The sequence below is a fragment of the Typopeltis vanoorti genome, chromosome 1 (genome assembly GCF_054136105.1).
Source record: "Typopeltis vanoorti isolate ZY-2024b chromosome 1, IOZ_Tvanoo_1.0, whole genome shotgun sequence".
Taxonomy (NCBI): Eukaryota; Metazoa; Arthropoda; class Arachnida; order Uropygi; family Thelyphonidae; genus Typopeltis; species Typopeltis vanoorti.
The window spans coordinates 173,331,404-173,354,305 of NC_143549.1; the positions used below are offsets into that span (position 1 = coordinate 173,331,404).

The 22,902-nt window shown below is 36.0% G+C and overlaps 1 protein-coding gene across 1 annotated transcript in view; it reads right to left on the reverse strand.

Annotated features, from left to right (window-relative positions):
• Nucleotides 1–21,686: 21,686 nt before the first annotated feature.
• LOC150110649 (O-acyltransferase like protein-like) overlaps nt 21,687–22,902 on the reverse strand; it is a 91,869-nt gene continuing 90,653 nt past the window's right edge. Inside the window, exon 8 of the mRNA XM_090395500.1 lies at nt 21,687–21,973. Within this exon, the coding sequence (XP_090251626.1) occupies nt 21,728–21,973 (246 nt within the window). The 3' untranslated portion in view covers nt 21,687–21,727. The remainder of the gene's footprint in view (nt 21,974–22,902) is intronic.

Sequence of the window (22,902 nt, forward strand, 5' to 3'; positions counted from 1 at the left end):
AAGCTATATCGAACCTCAAACCAAACTGCAAACTTACCAGAACAAAACCGCTTTTAAAAAATTCTTCAATAATGAATACTGCTCTTACACTTGGTGCTCTATGAGAAATGTGCCAAACTTCGGGAGAGGGGAAAGGAGGAATTCATTCATCCATTCAATGATTTTAAGCAAAAAGAAATTAAAAAGAGTTTATATCAACATAGCAGTTTTGTAACCGATATGGAGATACGCATTTAAAAAAAAAAAAAAAGTAAACAGTGCTAAAAGTTTATCTTAGAATTATAAATATTTTGGTAATGTAATCTTTAAATGCGTTCTAACGTTGCAAAATCGATTATTTTAAAAACCTGACAAATCGTGATGGCCAGGTACATTTCCATGCAGCAAATATTCGATGTTGAACCAAATTCTAGGTTCAGGACTGGTGTGATGATTTATCTAGCGTTACAAGATATATGAATCTTGTAACGCTAGCAAAAATACTAATAAAGTGCTTTTATTATTACATGACACCTCCAGGGAGTCCAAAGACTCATCGAGGGAGGGCACCAACTCCACACCTGTCCGTCTTCACCACTGAATCCACCAACTACAACGAACCGCAATTACTTTCATCATCTACACCAACGAATATATATATATATATATATATATATAATTTTAAACCTGGTTTTATATATATAATTTTAAACCTGGTTTTACTCCATTTCCCAAGTGAGCAAACAGACAAAATGTCAAGTTTGCGCCTGCAATTGATGCAAGACTAGCTGATCCCACAGGTAGTGCAAGACCAAGGCAACTCGTGGTAAAAGTGGAGCAAGCTCTGATCACTAATCTTAATATTTACCCTCAATGCCAAAACACATCTCCAAGAAGGGGATGTATGATGTTTTGTATTAAAGGCAAGGGGCCACTACCCATACAAAACATCATACATCCCCTTCTTGGAGATGTGTTTTGGCATTAAGGGTAAATATTAAGATTAGTGATCAGAACTTGCTCCACCTTTACCACGAGTTGCCTCGGTCTTGCACTGCCTGTGGGATCAGCTAGTCTTGCATCAATTGCAGGCGCAAACTTGACATTTTGTCTGTTTGCTCACTTGGGAAATGGAGTAAATCCAGGTTTAAAATTGCTTGGTATCTTTAACATAATTGTACCGAAGTTAAAAATACTTTCTACACACACACACACACACACACACACACACACACACACACACACACACACACACACACACACACACACACACACACACAGATATATATATATATGAAAAACTTTAATGACTAGAACCGAGATTTAAGTAAAAAGGTTTTAATATAAAAACACTACTAGTTTCGGCCTGTAACAGCCTTCTTCAGGTGACATTATAAAAGAAAGAAAAAACACTAAACATTGAAGGTTAAAAGACTATGAATAACATAGACAGTCTCTATAATTAGCATGAAAACGTGTAGTTGTGTTTGAAGCTGTTCTTTCGTTTGTTGCATTGTTGGGAGAGCACGTGCTTGCAGCCTCACGTGAACGCCAGTACATGATTACAGCTGAATGACTATCTGGGAGGTTGTAGCTCAAGTTGTTATTTAGATGAACAGGATTGAAGATGATTTCTCTAGATTCCACGATTTTTCTCTCTAGTTCGTCACTGCAACGGAAGATGTTAGTAGATTTTTCCCAGCAGACTTTGTGATTTTGGTTTTCATCATTAGGATTAGCCGAGAAAAGGATATGACTTGATAATGCACTCGCTCGCTGTCTCTTGTAAGTCCTCATGTGTTCTTCCATAATGCACTCACTCTCTGTCTCTTGTCCCTCATGTGTTCTTCCATACGCAATTCGACAGATTTGTCTGTCTACCCAAAATAAGGAATATCACAATTACACAATATTTTATATACACCAGGGTATTTGAGTTGATGGTGAAAAGGTTTTGGGTGGCTAATTAAGAAACGGATCCTTGGAAGTGGAGTGAACAATGTTCTGATATTGTATTTTCTTAGAACTTTTGCTACTTTATGTGAAACAGTACTTGTGTAAAGAATAGATATATTGCCTTTGAATCTATTTGTTTCTTCTGAGTGATATCTAGGAGGATTAAAAAGGAATTTTTCAATGATATTAACTTCTTTCAAAGTTAATATCCATTAACTTCGAAAGAAGTTTTCAGATGGTTTATTTTTGTAAGAAGTTCATTTGGATCATCAAGAAAAGAATGGGCTCTATGTCCCAATGTGGAAATTATTCCAAGCTTGTGAGGAGGGAAATGATCGGACTGACTGTGCAGATATCTGTTGGTATGTGCGGGCTTTCTATATATCGATATTTTGAGTTTACCAGAAGAGCGAGTCAGTTTGACATCAAGAAGAGGCAAGGAATTATCCGTTTCAAGCTCGGCAGTAAACTTAATACTTTGATGTCGGCTATTGAGATGTTCGAGGAAAATCATAAGGGATTCATGTCCATGGCTCCAAACAATGAAGACATCATCCACATAACGTTTCCAAACTTTAGGTGTTAAAATAAAGGAAGAGATAGCCTTGGTTTCAAAATCATCTAAGTAAATATCCTCGCAGCAAAGGTGGTAAAGTCCTGATCGCTATTCTTGGTATTTTCCATAATGTAAAAACACATTTCCTAGGAAATGTATGCTGTTATCCATTATGGTGGAAGGTCACTACCCAGACCGGTTTCAGCCCTTTTTTGAGGCTTCATCAGTGAGTAGCTTTTTTGAGGCTTCATCAGTGAGTGTGGATTTAATATCCCCTTAATTTAAATTAATTAACATTTCTGGCTAGATGTGTGAAGCAAAATTGCTTTTCATATTCCCCTTTGTCTTGTAATGAAAGAACTTTGAATGGAGTGTTCGTGAGCTATATGCTCGCCCATTGAGGGCAGTCAAGTTAGCTGCATTCAGCTGAACTTAAGATAGACTTTGGTCTTTTTGTATTTGAAACTTTCTGCTTCATTTTGAAAAATAAGTTTTGCCAATTAAAAAAAAAGTTCATTTATTTATTTAATCAGTGTAATTGTATTTCACTACATTATTTATTATTATTATTATTATATTATATTATATATTATATTATATATTAAATATATATTATATATATATATAAAAAAAAAAAAAATCAGCTAACGCCTTTTTATTCCCGTATATACGGGAGTAGGCGAGGCCATTTAGCCCTATCTAACTTTTTGGAGACTGAGTGGGCAGTTCAATCTCCACTGGTACCCAATCGGAGACAGATGGCCCAAGGCTATCACTAATTAAGCGGTACGCAGTGAAGAGAGACGGCTCAAATGTGCCGCCATCTCGTGGTCTCTAACCCTAACACAATATATTTAATGTCTGAAATAATGTGGGTTCTACGGTCGATTTTCTTGAGTTTACAGGACGAAAAACCCGAGTTTCCGGGAGGAAAAACCTGCTTGCCCGTGCCAGAGTTCGACTAACTCGGGAACCGGTCGAAAAAAGGCTTAGAAAAATTTCCTCTAGTATATATATATATATATATATATATATATATATATATATATATATATATATATATATATATATATATATATATATATATATATATATAGGCACGAATGTTACTCGAGATGATCATTGTATATATTGTAAATATTTGAGAGATCAATAAAATTATTATTATTATAAAAAAATTATTATTATTATTATTATTATTATTATTATTATTAATATGCAGGCCTCCATGGAGTCAAAAGACATCATTATTATTACATAACATCTCCAAGGAGTCCAAGGACTCATCAAGGGAGGGCACCTACTATACAACTCTCTGTGTCCACCACTTAATCCACTAACCACTGCGAACCGCATCATCTACACCAGTGTTTCTCAACTTGTGGTATGTGTTCCCCCAGAGGTATGCGAAAGATCTTAAGAGGGTATGTGGGAATTTTTGGCTATGCATCAACTGGTCCATTATGGATCAAATATGCATCCTCATACACTTCGTATCCATCATATATTTTAATATAATATCAATGGTATTACAATTTTGACCATGCTACCAGCCAGGCAAGGCTAATGCATTGAATCATTATATTTCTCAAAAAATAGTGCAATTAGACAACTGGGATAAAAACAGCACTAACTAATGAATCACATCTCCCCTCCAAAACGATATGTTGCTAGTGCAGCATATGGTTTTACTTGACACCACCCAGTCATGAACGTGTTAAAACTAAAAAATATATAGTGAATGTGTTTCAGATATTATGGAATTTGGTTGAAGAGAATTAGCATTTCAACTCAACTGTTGAAATGCTAATTTGTTTTTGGTTCGTGCGATCTTTTGTTAATACCGCACCAATCATATGCACCTCTTCATAGCTGCTCTACATATCTCAAGTCTTGTAAATCACTGGTAATTTTTGCTTGAAATAATGGGAAAGATGAAGCTCTTTGGGTAGATGACTTTGACGATGCAGAAGGAAACTGTTTACGATGCCCAAAGTAGCGATAGCGAGTAGGAGCTTCTTGGTAAGTCACACCATTTGCAATTTTTTTTCTGAAAATTTTAGTTTCCGAAAATCCCTGCATATATTTCGCACCACGAGTTTTTAGCTTTAATTTGGGAAAAAAGTGCGAGTTATATTCGAGTAAATACGGTAAATTTTTTAGCTTTCAAATTCTTAAGTATGGGTCATTGGTTAAAGATTAAATTTATAAAATGCACAAAAGAGAGCAATATAGCAAATACAAGTAGCTGTAAGTAACAAGAAAACGTCGATATTGCATCTGGATCAAATGATATTGATAAGGGTGTCGTTCTGAGATCTCTAGAGAACCAACTAGGAAGATGAAAATTCTTCGTAAGTATGATATGAATTAATTGAAATGTGGATTTTCATGGATGGGAAATGAAGAGGAACCTATTCCAATTTTGTTCTATTAAAAATAAATCATATTTTTTGTTTACATGAACATATAAATTCAAATAAAATAGACATTTATAATGAAATATACTGTATTTAATTATTATTTGTTTTATTTACATTTTCATTATTACCAAGCAGTAATGCTTACTGCTTGGTAATAATGAAAATTTAAGAAGGGGTATGCAGATATCTGAACTTTGAGAAACACTGATCTACACCAGTAGTTCTTAACCTTTTTTTGCTTGGTGCCCCTGCTCAATTTTACACTAGGTTAATGACTCAATAAGATAATTATAATATATTATTAGGCAAGCCTAAATTACCATCAACATATTTGATACAAATTAATTTTTACTCAAAAAAGATGTAAACTTACTGTATTTAATAAGCCAATCATTAATGGCTATCCTGAGCCTGATGAGATCCTGCCAAATTTTTGATATCAGGTTCAATGTTCAACAAACAAATTCTGAAGGGTTTTTAATATATTTTTTTCAAGTTTATTATTATATTAGTAGTGTTGTAATGCTTACTGCTCCCCTAACCGCTTACCACTCCCTCAGGAGGAGGGAGCAGTAAGTGGTTAGGGGCGCTGGGGGTAGCTACCACTCAGGTTAAGAACCTGGAAGCAAGCCAACAATTGAGCTGAAATGCTAGCTCTCTTCAACCGAATTCCATATGTGAAACTGCCATGACAAAATTCACTATGTACGGGGGTGCTCGTGCATAAGCATTGTGGAACTGCAGCACCCCCATTTTTTCTCGATATATATAAAAAAAAAAAAATCAGCTAACGCCTTTTTATTCCCGTATACGGGAGTAGGCGAGGCCATTTAGCCCTATCTAACTTTTGGAGACTGAGTGGGCAGTTCAATCTCCACTGGTACCCAATCAGAGACAGATGGCCCAAAGCTATCACTAATTAAGCGGTACACAGTGAAGAGAGATGGCTCAAATGTGCCGCCATCTCATGGTCCCTAACCCTAACACAATATATTTAATGTCTGAAATAATGTGGGTTCTACGGTCGATTTTCTTGAGTTTACAGGACGAAAAACCCGAGTTTCCGCGAGGAAAAACCTTCTTGCCCGTGCCAGAGATCGACTAACTCGGGAACCGGTCGAAAAAAGGCTTAGAAAAATTTCCTCTAGTCGCCGACTAGACTCGAAATGAAGTCTTCCTTCGTGCTGCCAAGCGCGGTGGTATGCAAACGCCACATCCACTGAGCTACACAGGCTCTTTCTCGATATATAAATATATTTATTAATTTATTTATATTTGCTTGTAATATTTAATTTTATCATCAACAATCCTATACAATTCTCTTATTTTGTATAAAAAATAATAAAAATCCATCTTGTAGCACTTAGGAGGGTGAAGGACACTAGCAGCACTGTGTGTACCACCGTGTCATATTGCTACGCATGCAAGCATATGCACATTATTGTGAGATGTGAACTATTAGCATAAAGCGACACTGTCCGTTGTACAGTTCAACTATTGTTTATATGCAGTTTGTGACAGTAGTAGAGTGTTCGTAGTGCTTATCGTGTTTACTCCATCTCTTTAAATATTTGGACATTACAATTAAAGGATTTAATTGTAATGTCCAAAAATTGTAAAAATTTATTTTATTTTTAAGTAATTTTGAATTATACCAAACTATAATTTTATCGATAATAAACAATATTTTTTCATGTTTAATTTTGTTTTTAATTTGTACCATAATTTTGATATTTTATCCAAACACATATACCCTGCACTTACAACACTGTAAGTATATTTCGAAAGTTGCAGTACCCCCATGATTTCAAACCACGAGCCGCCACTGACTATATAGTATATATATATTTTTCTTAGTTTTAAGACGTTTACAAATTTTAACACGTTCGGCTGAATTTTATTGCTGCCTTGCATGGAGTGAACACACACACACACACACACACACACACACACACACACAATCTAATTAATAACAATAGTTTTCAGTTAGATACTGTGCTTGCCGGTGCAACACATATTTAAACATGGTTTTGCTTGAGTTTATACAGCATAATTTCTGTATGAGGGAACATATGATTCATTCATTAGTGTCGTTTTTATCCCAGTTGTCTCTAATTTCATTATTTGTTGAGAAATATATTACACAGACTGCTCATTGATATAGTAAAAGTACTGGTTTTTGCTTGCCTCTGTAGTATCTGTTGGGGTGGGCGTGTTGTTTACCGCTGCAAGCGAGGTACTATCGCCCAACGTGAACATATTGAAGCTTTTTTTTTTCATATGCGAGGTATATGTGAAACTTTTTAATTTCTTTTTTTCGAAAAGTAAAATCAGGGGTGCGAGTTATATTCGAGTAAAGCTGTTATTTCAACTATGGATAAGTACATTGTTACCTTCTTTAAACGGAAAAATAGCTCGGATGACTGTGATAATAAAAAAAAACGAGTTTGTAATGACTGTGTAGTTTCTGAAGCGAGAGAGAGAGAGAGAGAGAGAGGTCTGTAACGAATCCACAGAATTCCCATTAGGCAAACCTAAATTACCATCAATATTATCATAATGCAATATTATTGCAATGCGATAATATTAATATGCTGAACAAAAGGAAAGATTTGCTGACTTGCTGGATATTCGACCAGTGGATCGCATTCAAAGGTAAATACAATTGGTTATTTTGTAGGAACATTTTTCTGTTTTGTGACTTTTCTTCCTTTACAGTAATTATGCCTACATTATTGTGTTATTATTCAACAACGGTTTATAATTTCGAATGTGTATATAAAGTCAATATCAACAGTTTCCTGATTAAGAATGTGTGATGAAAGGGATGGGGAGGTTTGGAGCTCCCCCAGATAGCATCCAAAGGTAAATACAATTGGCTGAACACCAAAAAGACGTACAATACAAAAGAGAACAAAAAACATGTCTTGCTTTCCATACCACTGGACACGGTGTATTCTGGCAAAAAAAAAAAAAAAAAAAACGACGATGTCATACATAGGAAACAATAGTTACATAAGAAAATTTAAAGGCGCTGCTAATATGCTGAAAAACAACCCAACCCATGCAATACAAATCAAGGTTTAATTCTCCATCAAGTGTGGTCAGCTCTAATAAAAAATCTACCTCAATCTGAGCTTGGACTGTATGAATGAGAACAAGAACACGTGACATCGTCCAGTATCGTTCAACGTCAATAACGTTTTATATCTGCATTCTGTTATTTGAGTTTATGAATAGCCAGACGGTTTGATTTGTATTTATTAATTCTCTTGTTTTAACTTTAAGTTATACTATTTACCCCCTGAAGATGTAAATCCTACGATTTACGAAACTTGTCGAGAACTATTATTTCAGTATTTTGTATAACTGAATAATAAAAAATGTGGTGTAATCACCGAAATATATCTTTTGAACCAATTCAAAACAGAAGTCTATGCCTGCAACTAATTCTGTATTCATTTCTTTTAGAAGCTTCTTGGTTGATTCTGTTTTATGCGCTCTGAATTGATTCCACACTAACATCGATTTGAAGGAACATCAAAAGTTAGAGGCACTTCATGCATGTTTGCAATTAGATTAAGCTCAAAGTTAAATTTCCTTCTCACTGATAACAAATCAATGGAATTCTATAATTTTAGCTTCAAAGTCAGTCGGCATTTTTTGGGCTAGTGGTTTTTGTATGTCTTTTCATAAATCTAATGCACCAAGATGGTGATCCAGTCAAATCTAAAATTCCATTAGTAGTTGCCCATCGTTTTACTTCAAAAATTATCATTTTCGTAGAAACAGATATTCCCATGTTTCAATGATTTGTTACCCAATTTTTCATTTGTACTTCTAATTCCGGCCATTTTTCTAGGTTCGAACGAAATGTTTTCTTGTGTTTACATGGCAGTTTTAATTGTTCCTCTTGTTTTCTCCACTCACGAACCTTTTTTTCTTTCTGCTGGTGGTGGACCAAAATGTCTTTCTGCTGCTCTGTTTCCATATTGTTTTGCATAATTTATCACATTTAATTTATAACTCACATTATATGAAAGTCTTTTTTGTTTTACACTCATTTTTTTTAATTTTAAGATAAAAATTTTAACGACTTATAAAAAAAATAATTCAAATGAACTATACAAAAGCGCATATGTTTACACACTAATGACTATTGACGTTCTAAATCGGTGATTCACCCACATGCAGCGAGATAACGTAGGTACCTACCTTTAGTGGAGTATTTACTAATTTTATTAATATATTGCGCCAGTAATTGAACTTCGCTAACAGCTTTGATACAGTGTAAAGATTCGTATTTTAATGTTACCTTCGGACCATAAGACGCACCCTAATTTTCAGTCGATTTTTCTACGTAAAAAGGTGCGTCTTATGGTCCGAAAAATATGATATATCCTTTATCCAAGTGTAAGCAACCAAAGTTTGCACATGAAATATCTTCAGAACTAGGCTACTTGTATATGGGACATATATGACTTATGCATTACTTCAAACTTGATATCTCTTCTGGGTCTGGCACCCACTGATGAGACTTATTAAAGGTTGAAACCAGTCTGATAGTTGCTCTTCCCATAATGCATTGTATTATACACACTCAAAAGGATGTGCACTTTGCATTATGGGATACTAAGGCAATTAATGTGGTCATTACCCTTTATATATAAATAGCTTAGTCGTGAAGATATTTCATGCAAAAACTTTGCTAACACTGAGATAAAAGATTAAACAATATAACTTCTTGGCTTCTTTCATATGATGAAATTCATTTTCCAGTGTGAGATTTCCTCTCCCTACTTATTGGAGATCTGATGTGGATTGAACAGTTTCCACATTGTCTCTGGTGTAGGATTTCTGAAAATAAAATAAATCTGCTAACACCATTCATTCGAAAAGGGGTATACACATAGCCATTTAGCCCTAACTTTTGGAAACTGGAGAGTAAAGCCAAAGCAATATATATATATATATATATATATATATATCCACAAGGTCATCCCTCCATCTTCTTTCTGGAGATCTTTGCTGGACATCCAGGAATTCTTCTTCTTTCATATAGATGCCGCTGAGTGATTGTCTTTGTCCAGCTATCATTGTTCTGTGCAATATGTCAATATGTCCCCAATCTCCATTTTTATTTAAAAATTTCTTCCCCTTTGTCCTACACATTTCTTTTCTTATATTTTTATTCCTTATTTTGTCTTGCAGTTTCATGTTTAGCATGGCTCTCTTCATTCTGCACTCAGTTTTTCTCATTCTATCCAGTATTTGTTTCATTATGTTTAGCTATGTCTTTGATACATATGTTATTAAATAAGGTGATGCAATAGTTGAAAAGTTTGGCTGTTTTCTGGACACACACACACACACACACACACACACACACACACACACACACACACACACACACACACACACACACACACACACTGCTCACTGGTAAGAAATAAGTCAATGGACATCACAGTGTGATGAACAAACAGCTATGATGCCCACTTTAATAAGATGAAGGACATAATTTTGCTGCCATGACTGCAGCAATCCTATGGGACACATTTTCCATAGCGATCAAAGGGAATTTTGGACCATTCTTCCTGCAGACATGTAATGAAGTCCTGGACTGTTGTGGGGTAGACATCTCTCGATGTCAACAGATGTTCAATAGGATGGTTGAAATCAGGGCTGCATGGAGACCAGTCGAGTGTGGTGACATTCATGTCCACAAACCACACAGTTATAGCAGCCTTCTGACATGGTACATTGTCCTGCTGAAAGAGACAATGGTCAATTCCATAGAAATACCACATAGTAGGAAGCATTGCATTGTTCAGAATGCTCAGATACCTCTCAGAGTTCAACGTTCATGGCAAAACAAACAGAGGTCCGAGGCCAAACCAGAAAAACAGGACCATACCATTACACTGCCACCTCCGAATTTTACAGTTGGGGTTAGGCATTCTGGTAAGAGAAGTTTTCACTGGGCATCTGCAGTACAGTAACGAGTGTATGAAGCGCTTGTGGCAAGTATCTAACTTGTGCCCCCCCAACTGAAAAATGACAAAAATTTTGAAAAATTTAAATGTAACAAGTTAAATTTTACTAAATGCAATATGTTAAATACTTACTATTAACCCCATCAAAATGAGTTGCAGAATTTGTCTGTCTAAAGCGGCATATTGCCAAAATTTAAAAATACAATATAAAAAAATAGCGGACTTTTATATCTATTTATTTATTTTTATTTTTTACATTTTTTACATTTTGAGCCCGTGGCTGGTGCTTCTTTCGCCACACCCTCGTTATGACACTGGGCATCCGGCACACCCATCCATCTGCTTGGTAAAGGGTGTAGTGTGATTTGTCATGCCATGACACACGTTTCCAGGCTTCCACATATTCCACTGTACATGCTCTTTGCACCACTGAAGAAGACGCTGCATATTGGTTCAGGTGGGGCTTGCATATTATGGTCTTACTATGGAAATCCTTGTTGTAAGCCTCAGTTCTGAATTTTTTTTTTTTTGCAGATTTGTGTTCCAGTTGATGCCGGAACTCTGCATGCAGTGTGTCAGCCAACAAATGGCAGCTTTTACATATTATCCTATGTAGCACCCTATGGTCATGCTCAGTGAGTGCTGTGGGTCATCCATTGTGGATAGCACTTGCAGTTGACTCTCTGTGCTTCAATCTGAGTATGGTATCATTGACTGGTGACCTGGGATGGCTCAATATGCAGCTTTGCCCTAACAGATAGGCCTGCAACATGGAATCCTATCACAATGCCTCTTTTGAACTCCGTTAGTTCCTTTCTCATGAACATTTCACTCGATCACAGTTGCACTGATTCAGGAACATCAAATTTCTTCAATTTATACCGCCTACAAGCACATGACTCATTACATGGTACAATGCATGTTGCCATGGGTATATCTGTTGACTTCTTTTCAAGAAGTGTGTGTGTGTGTGTGTGTGTGTGTGTGTGTGTGTGTGTGTGTGTGTGTGTGTGTGTGTGTGTGTGTGTGTGTGTGTGTGTGTGTGTGTGTGTGCACCCACAACAGTCCAGGACCTCATTACATGTCTGCAGGAAGAATGGTCCAAAATTCCCATTGATCACTATCGTATGCTTATGGAAAATGTATCCCATTGGATTGCTGCAGTGCCATGGCAGCAAAATTACGCCCTTCATCTTATTAAAGTGGGCATCATAGCTGATCATATATATATATATGATCATAACACTTATCTTCAAGTTTATCATAAAAATGGTAATAACCTTGAAGACAAGCAATTATTTGGCACTCTCACAGCAGCAGCAGCAGCTATTAAAAAAATTGCTGATTAAGCATCTTCGTAGTGCAGCGGCAAGAATGACTGGACAATGCACAATGCACTCTTCAAATGGAAAAAGGCCCAAGTTTAGTTCTCATCACAAGGAGAGAAATCTTTATTATTATCATTATTATTATTATTATTATTATTATTATTATTATTATTACAGGTGACTCCAAGAAGTCCTTAGACTCATCGAGGGAAGCCCTAAACATCATGTCCATCACAACTATTCGACATTCACATAGTATCTATCATACTTTGTCTTGAACTCATTTACTGTCATAGCACCCACAACAGACTCTGGCAACTTATTCCACCCATTTACCACTCTAAAAGTAAAAAACCCAGCTCTAACACCCTTACTAACTACACTCTTGCCCAGCTTCCATGGATGTCCCTAGTCCTCCCATCACCAGTCCTGTTCTCAAAAATATCCTCTGAATTAATCCTATAGAAACCCTTCAGCAATTTGAATGTCTCAATCATGTCTCCCCTTTTCCACCTATCAACCAATTTCTGCAACCCACAATCTTCAACCTGTTTTCATAAGGTTCATTCCATAGACCTGCTATCATCTTGGTCACTCGTCTCTGGATCCTCTCAACCTCCTCCCCATCAAGAAGGAACCTAGGTGACCAAATCTGGGCACAGTAGTGGAGATGAGGTCTTATCAAGGCTCGGTACAAAAGTACAATAACTTGCTTGTCTCTGCTCATCAAGGTATTCTTCAGCATCCATTTGATGAGCTGATTTAGCCACTTTTGCAATGTGCCCCATAAACTTCAACTCCCTATCCACCAACACTCCCAAGTCCCTGGCCTCATCAAGCTCCTGAAGTACAGTTCCACCAATGTAATATACTGCTGCTAATCTTTTCACCCCAAAATGCATAACCTTATATTTTGCCATATTAAATTGACATCCATTCTCCTTAGCCCAGTCCTCCAATCTATCCAAATAATCCTGCAAAATTTTGACACCTTCTGCATTCACTATTGCCCTACCCAACTTTGCATCATTAGCAAACAAATGAACCGTTCCTCTCAGTTCCTTTCCTATATCGTTAATGAAAAAATTAAACAGCAGTGGTTCAAGAACAGAACCCTGTGGCACGCCACTAGTTACAGGCTGTCTTTTGGACTCTACTCCTGAGTAAACTACTCTCTGGCATCTCTCCATCAACCACCCTCCTATCCATCTCACCAACCTTATATCCATTCCCATATGTTGCAGTTTACAGATTAGAATTCCATGTGGTACCTGTCAAAGGCCTTAGCCATGTCCAGCAGTATCACTGTAAACCCATTACCTCTATCCAGTTCAGCTGTCACTGTGTTATAAAACCTGAGCAAGTTACTGAAGCATGATCTACCTTTCACAAAACCATGCTGTCCCCCATACAGTATCTCATTTTCATCAATCCATTCCTGTATTTTTCCCTTGACTACTTTCTCTAAGACCATGACAACGACTCCTGATATGCTGATCAGTTGGTAATTTGCAACAGTATTCTTGGATCTTCCTTTATGCAATGGAACTATTTTCCCCTCTTTCTACCCCTTCGGGACTAAACCAGACCCGAGACTCAGATTAAACAATATGGTCAAGGCCTCGATGAATCTTTATATTTGATATTTCAACCCCCAAGCTGAGTTTGCCAATCTCATACCAGCAGGATTTTTTCTCCAAGAAACTCAAGTTTGTCATTCAGCATACAGGCAAAAATTGGCTAGAGCACACAATTAACAGACAAAAATACTATTAGTAGTATTTTTGTCTGTTAATAAATGGCATAATGTATAGATGAAGGATTCAGTAGTGTAGATGGTGAGATATGTTGTATGGAATGCTCTCCTGCAATGAGTCCGTGGAGGTGTCACATAATAATAATAACAATAATAATAATAATACACTTTCTGAGATGTGAATACTTGGCTTCAGAAAAGTGGCTGAACCAAACACTTAAACATTTGATTGGTATACAAGTTTTGACTTAAACAGAAATCATGGTCTAAAATTATCCCTATTATGATGGTAATAGTGTTTGGTGTAGTTGGTGAATTAAGTGGTGACAACGGAGAGTTGTGGAGTAGGTGCCTCCCTCGATGAGTCTTTGGACTCCTTGGAGGTGTTACAAAATAATAATAATAATAATAGTAATAGTAACAACAAATACTTTTCCATGTAATACATAGTCATTATTTTTTTTAAATTAATTAATACTTAGTCTCTTTTAAAATTGACAGTTAAGACCTTCAGCAAAGGTTGGTCAATTAGTAGACCCTCTGCTACTAATGGCTCATGCAAAAAGTTAAGCAAGTTTGAGCATGGTTAGTAGTTGGAAGGGATCAATCGTTCGATGCTGTTGGCACACTCTCCCTCGATGAGTCTTTGGACTCCTTGGAGGTGTCACATAATAGTAATAATAATAATAAAACAATAAATTTATTTTAGACCATTATTCTATATCATGTCCGATTAGCTCAAGTGTTTTCATTGGTAAGTCTTCTGATTTTCTCTTCTACTCGTTTAATTTGAAAGTTATATTGATCATGCTCTAGACATTATGGCAAAATTTCTTTGGTAAATAAAGACTCACATAAGTAATAATCAGTACTTAATTGTTATTTATTTCATTATGCTGGCTTAATTACTAATTTGCCATGACATAACTGATACTAGTACACTCCACAATCTGGTATTATTAGAGAAATTTTAAACATTTACAACCTCATTTAACACTTTTTATTTTTTTATTTTATTTGTGTGGGGTTACCCCCCCCCATTCCTCGACCACCCTTTAGGACTTTTTGAGCCCTCCTAATGAGGGATTAAGTATGTATTATTTTTGACTGCAGCTGTGTTCACTGGGCTGGTTTGCCTGTTCTGAGAAACGAAAAACCTGAGTTTCCAGGAGAAAAAACCCCTCTACCTCCAAATGAGACTGACTAACTCACCTTTAATCAAAAGAGACCAGATAAAGGCCTTCATGTTTTGGACAGAAGCCGAACCCAGGTCTTTCTGACCAAAGGGCTTTGTCTACACCCAGTGAGTTACGGAGGCTTAATTAACACTTTAAACTATAAATAATTGGAAACCTGTATAAATCAGTATGTATAGTACATACTGGAGATGATTTAAAGAAAAAGGGGTTAGATAATATAGAAATCTGAGTTGTGACTTATTTTGATAATATCAGATTTCTTGATAATATTTGAATTTCTTCTGTAAATAGTTTAAATATTTAAACCTTACTTGGCACAAGAAATCACAAATATTCAAGACATTACATTTACAACAATATACCTCTGACTCTCACTATGGCAAACTAATCTGGAAAACAGGAATTTGTTGCTATAGTGAATTTCTTTTAGCATAGCACTCTACCTGTGGGTTTTGGTTGATTATTAGAGTAAGTTTGTTATAGTGGCGTTTTTCTATAGTGAGAGGTGACTGTAACTGTGGGAATTCACCACTTCAGGTGCCCATAAGCAAGATATATATTATTATTATTATTATTCAGGCCTCCATGGAGTCAAAAGACTCATCGTGGGAGGTCTTTTCTAAGAAACACAAGTCTATCAAGACTCATCGAGGGAGGTTCCTCCTAGGAAACACAAAGTCTATCACACCACTCCTTAAACGCATTGACCGTTCTCGATCTCACCACTCCATCAGGCAATGCATTCCATGGTTCGACCACTCTCCATGCAAAGAAACCACTCCTCACCCTCTTTCTCACAGTTTCCTTTCGTAACTTCCAGGGATGGCACCTTGTAATGACTCCTTCCCGCTGTTCAACCAAGCGAAGGAACTCCCCAGTATACTGTGGTGATGTTACAGTACACAATAAAAATCACATTATAGTAATATCTTGCCTTACACTTCTCTTTACAATTAGCCACACATGATGCTTTTTTTAATTTTGACCAATGCCCACTTATATAGCATCGTACTGAATGGTTTTACAATGGTTTTAGCAACATGACACTGCCATGAATCAACCGACAGTATTCATGAACTATACAATTGTTTCAGTCAATGTACAGTATTCATACACTCAGTTTATTTACGAGGTTATTGCTTGATACTACTCTCTGTTTTGGTATTTTGCTGTGAATTATAAACCGTTTATAACTCTTATTTTATTGCAGTTAGTAATGACAAGTAAAATTCAAAGTAAGGATGCTGTTTCTTCTAGTGAAGAGCAGAAGATGCTTAAAACTCTTACACTACATGCTAAGATTAAAAAGATTAAAGATAGTAATGATAGTGTATTGAACAGTAAGATAGGTGAGGCTAAACTTACTTTGTACTACTGTTGTTACAGTTGTTTAAAAACAAAATTAAAATTTTAAGTGAAGTGAAAAGTGCTACACTAGTTAATACTATAGTTATCTGCAAATGTGACAATCTTTCTGCCAAAATATTTCTGCAAAAAAGATTCTAAATTTTTGTTTGCGTATCTGATGTAATTAAATGCTTTATGAACCTCAATTACACACACATATGACTGCTTAGAAATGTTATTAAATCATCACATACATCTACAAATGGGGGGGGGGGAGAGGCAGTGATCTGTTATGTGATGAAATTTGCTATATGACGGTGGTCTGAACCTAAAGGTGTTGTATGACTGGGGTAAACCTGTATATGCATTAGAAAGTATTCACACTGCATGAATAGCAAGTACTATTGTCCAGATCTCAAACTGATACACTCTCAATGTCTATGATTCAATAATAAGTTATACCAATAAAGAAACTAATGACTTTTATTATTATTATTATTACTATTATTATTATTATTCCAGGCATACATGGAGATATGACTCATCACAGAGGCCTATTTTAGACAACACAAAGTCTGTCATAATGCTCCTTTAACACATTCACCATATGCACATTGACCACTATCAGGCAATGAATTTCATGGTCCAACAATCCTCTGTGCAAAAAGCCATTTCTCAACCTCCAACTCATAACCTCCTTTTGCAACTTCTAGGGAATGTTCGCTTGTCCTATCTCCTTCCCCTCCAAACCCCCGTTCAATCCTGTAAATACGTCTCAACAGTTTAAATGTCTCAGTCATGTCACCCCTTTGTCTTCTATTCACCAAACTCTGTAGTTTGCCCTGAGTTTGTCCCCATAACTAACATTGTACAGCAATGATATAATTTTGGTTATTGGGCTGTACAGCCTCTCCAAGGTTAATTTATCCTCTTCAAATCTTGATGACCAGATCTGGGCACAATAATCTAGATGATGTTGCCTGATCAGAGCTTTTGTACAATATAATCACTACTCTTTTATCTCTACGTCAAAGTCCTTTATACTGCAGCAATTTCTGGGTTACCTTTAAGATATTTGTAAGTATCACATCATCTGCAAATAACCAAATGTCTCCTTTAAATCCAGTGACAATATCATTGATGTAAAGGTTAGAAAGAAAGGGTGTCGGTGCTTCCCCCCTTCCCTCCATACACAACTCTGTTATCAATCAGACAGCCAGTTTCCAATCTAATTCACTAATCTGGTATCCAATCCATGTGTTGCAGTTTAAATATCAACTCATCATATCATGTGACACCCTATCAAATACCCTTGCAAAATCTAAAATGAATAAATGCCTTTCCCTTGTCAACCACTCTTGTCACATATTATGAAAGACAAGCAAATTACTGAAACAAGAGCACTCTTTAAGAAATCCATGCTGACTTTCACAGATAATATAACCATCAACTACCGAATTTTGTATATGATCTCGTACTAATTTTCAAAATCTTAACTACCACAGAAGAAATACTAATCTATAGTTGGACACTTGCATTCTACTACCACTCTTGTGCAATTGCACTATCTTACCTTCTTTGCACTCATTGATCACTTTCCTAGTATACTTAAACAGTCAGGTCAATGGAGTTGTCAGTTCATTAGCACATTCTCTTAAAACACCAGGTGAAATCCCATCCAGTGTCCTGTCATACTGACTTTCAGTATACTTGGTATATGAAACAAATTCTCCTCATGAACTTCTATGCTTTCCATCCTTCCAAAAATAAAACTTGGACACTGATCATTAAACAGCTCCAAAATATCATCTGCACTGGTCGCTTTACTTTGTTTTCCATCTAACAGGTTCATTTTTCCATAATCATTTCTCTTCCTCTTACTGGTAACATCATGAAAGAATTCTTTAGGGTTTTTCCTTAGATTGTGGAGCTAATCTCTCCTTGTATTCCATTCTTGTCATCCTTACTATACTAGTCATACTTTTCTGGGCTGAGCTTATATTCCTCATGCAAATGCTCTCCACCTCCTCTCTCTTTCTACTTTTCTACAACCACGTTTTCATCTGCAGTTCATGTTTGATTTCATTAGTCATCCACTTTACACCAAATCATTTTATTTTTTTCACTTGAGGAATGCTATATGCCATTGCTGTTGATAAATATTTCTTCATTAACTGCCATGCACTACTGATAACTCTCCCTTGCAATTCTTCCATTTATGGAACTGTCCTAAGCTAATTTCTAATATTATATTCACCTGCCTTAAAGTCCACATAAATTCATTTTTTTCTTGACACTTCTACATGTCTATTCAGCCTCCAAGTCAAGACCACATGATCACTTTCAACACTGGGAGCAAGATTGACATTTAGTTACAATCAGCTCCTCTAATACAAGGACCAAATCAAACTCTCAATCCTCATGTTCCCTCTAACTACATATTGCTTGAGATATATGTCCCTCAAGAATTCCAGAAATTTCAATCCCTTAGTGCTGCATGCTGAAGGCTTCCTCCATCCAATTTATACTGGACAGAGGAAGATTTTAACTATATTCACTTTCCACTCGCTATGCTGATCTGCCTAAAGATTTTCTACTCATCACCTTCCAAATTCTCTACACTGAGAGAACTCAACTCATTACTTATAAGTAGCACTCCATCACCCCACTGCCTTTCCTATCCTGCCTGCCGTAATATGTTATACCCTTGTACTTCTATTGTTGTCAAGACATTTTCTGTCAAATATGTTTTACTGATTCCAATAATCTTAGGACAGGCTGAAGTTATCAATGCCACTAACTCACTCATTTTATTCCTGATATTCTTGGCATTATCATATAAAGAAACATCAATGTACTGTCACCATTTCTGTATTCATTATTAATCCCTCTGAACTTCACTTGACCACAATATATCATACATTTTCCTATCTCCACAAGAGACCACCCCTGCTACCATCCACCCTGGCAACTGTAGTTTCCCTGGCTTAACACTCTTACTTGTCCCAAGAACAACATTTCTCTCCAGATGCCTATGCCCTTCCATGTACAAATGCAATCCATTTTCTCTTGCATACAGTTCTTTCTCTTATCCTCAAAGGCACTCTAAATATCTACATATTCCAGACCGCTCCTTCGACACATCCTTGCTATCATGCCATTCATTATTGTTGTTCTCCTTCTTAATTCTGTATTATCATATTTTTCCAATCACATCTGAAAGCTCAATGGAAAATTTTGGAAAGTTTGCAGTGATCTACAAATCTTGGCCAAACTTTTTGCCTATGTCTGAAGAAAAATTATGTGTACCAAAGGTAGAAAAAGGCTACCTTCTCCTGATATACAAAAAATGTGATTTACAAGGCATTTACAAAATAACTTGGGGCCAACAATGTTTTTTTTTTCTTCTTTTTTTTTTTTTTTTTTTTGTCTCAACCTTGCCAAAGATTGTTAAAGCCACTACTAAGTGGCTCTAGCACAGTGGACCATATTCAAGTCATAAAACCAATTACTGAACAGCGTAATTAATACCAACTCCCATTATGTCTTGGTTTTATTGATTATGAGAAAGCCTATGATTTGGTAAAAACTTGTGCAGTACTTAGGGCACTATGAAATCAGAAAGTGGAGGAGCCACACACAGAGATTATCAAATCAGCATATGCCAATGACAGCAACAATTCATTTTTTCATGGAAACATCTCCGGTGTGGAAATGCAGAGAGGCCTAAAGAAGGTGACACAATATCCCCAAAACTATTCACTGAATGTTTTGGAAGAAATATTCAAGATGAAATCTTGAATATTTCTTCCAAAACATTCAGTGAATAGTTCACATGAATACAGACTCACATCTATGAACTCCAAATATATATAAGGATCTAAAATTTCTAGGAAAACAGCTGCCTTAAAAATAAAACTTAAAGAACCCCAAGTTATGTTCAATAGCTGTGTGCAACTAGAAATAATAAAAATTAATGATGATGAAACTGAAAAAGTGAATCATTGCATATATTTAGGATGACAGATGTCAATTTATCAAAATACCATAGAGGAGATCTAAAGATGAACAGCATTTTGCTAGAAAGCAATTAAAAAATCACCGTTGATATTCAACAGCCTATTACCACTATGCCTAAAAAGGGAAAGTTTTAATCAGTGCACTCTCCCTATATCAACATATAGTAGCAAAACATGGATGTTAAACGTCAGGAAACTCAAAAACTTACAAAGAGTGAGGATACCAGTTCAATGAGCCATCCCAGTTCAATGTTGCAAAATGTAAGGTTTTAAAATTTGGGAAACAAAGATATGATGCAGAATTTATGCTAAGTTTGGATATATTGTTAGAGATGGAGGAAATAAGAGATTTTGGGGTGATAGTGTATAAGGATCTATAATTTAGAGGACATGTTACCAAAACTGCGAGAACAACACAACGAATTCTTGGAATGATGCAGGGAACAGTCACTTGTAGAAGTAAGGAGATTATGGTATCACTGTACACAGATTTGGTTACCTGGTTTTCAAAAGGATGAAAAGATGTTGAATAGGGTCCAGAAGCGGTTGAACAAACTAGTCTCTGATCTCTGGAAAGTAGGATGATATGATAGAATAGATATTTTCTCCCAATCACATGGGAGATTGGGAGAAAATAAGAGGCCATCCCTGGAAGCTGTATAAGGAGGACGCGAGTAAAGGAGTGAAAAGCAGGATTTTTTGCATGGAGAAATGTGAATGATTGGAATTCATTGACTAAGAATGTGGTGTCTGCAGAGAATTTGAATGTGTTTAAGGCAAGATATGATGAGCTGTGTGTATGATAAAGGGACCTCCTAGATGAGTCTTTTACTCCATGGGGGTCTTAGGATAATAATAATAAATAAATAAATAAAATAGCCATCCTACATATATTTGAGTAAAAAAATACAAAATATATTTAGACATATGAGCATATAATTGAAAGACTAATTACATTACATTTACATTGTCTGACATAATGCAAAAAAATGCAAATATATATTATGAAAATCTGCTTTGCCACACATTTGCTCATTGTTATGTATAAAATTCCAATTAATTATTCATCTCAGTCAATCCATAGAAAAAATTTTAACACAAGTTGAGTTAATTAAAATTTTCACAGCTCCTATTATGCATTTGTAGGTATCAGTTTTAAAAACTGCCTTTAGACTACTTTTATACTATTTGCATCATTATTTGTGTTATTATTTGATTTATACACAAATTCTTCTGATACTGTAGCACCTGGTTTATCACACTTTTCAGTTGCTTCTCCCATGGCATTTTGCAGTTTAGCTTCTGATTTTGGAAACCATAATTTTTCTAGCCTAACGAATGGAGCTTCAAATATTAAATAGAAAGGGACAGAAAGAAGAAGTGTTGTGGCCAATACAGCAAAAAATTCATTTATCTGAAAATGGAACAATATTATTTCTATAAACATTTAACAAATCATAAATTTTTTGTAGAGTATATTATGTATGAAATAGAAGTAGCATACATTTTATTCTCAAAAGTATTTAGATATATATATTTGATATCAGTAAGTTGGTTTACTGCACTAACTATCAACGGAGCAGAGACGAGTATGACAAAGTGTTAACAGAAGATAGAATGAGCTTCATTGCAGAATTAATAGATTTCAAAATGACATAACATTAGCTATCATTTCATTATTTTATAAGCACATATTCTCAAAATTATTTGAACATTTATATATGCAAAGATTAGCAGAAGTATACCGCATTGGTGAAACTGTACTCCAGGAGATTGATGAGGCCAGGAACTTGGGAGTGTTGGTGGATAGGGAGATGAATAGGGGGCACATTGCAAAAGTAGCTAAATCAGCTCATCAACTCACATGGTTGTTGAAAAATACCTTGACGAGCAGAGACAAGCAAGTTATTGTACCTCTGTACTGAGCCTTGATAAGACCTCATCTTGACTATTGTGCCCAGATTTGGTCACCTAGGTTCCTTCTTGATGGGGAGAAGGTGGAGTGGATCCAGAGGCGAGTGACTAAGATGATAGCGGGTCTATGGAATGAACCATATGAGAACAGGTTGAAGATTTGTGGGTTGCAGAAATTAGTTGATAGGCAGAAAAGGGGAGATATGATTGAGACATTCAAATTGCTAAAGGGTTTCTATAGGATTATTTCAGAGGATATTTTTGAGATCAGGACTGGTGATCGGAGAAATAGGGGATACCTATGGAAGCTGGGCAAGAGTGTGGTTAGCAGGGGTGTTAGAGCTGGATTCTTTACTTTTAGAGTGGTAAATGAGTGGAATAAGCTGCCAGAGTCTGTTGTGGGTGCTATGATGGTGAGTGAGTTCAAGG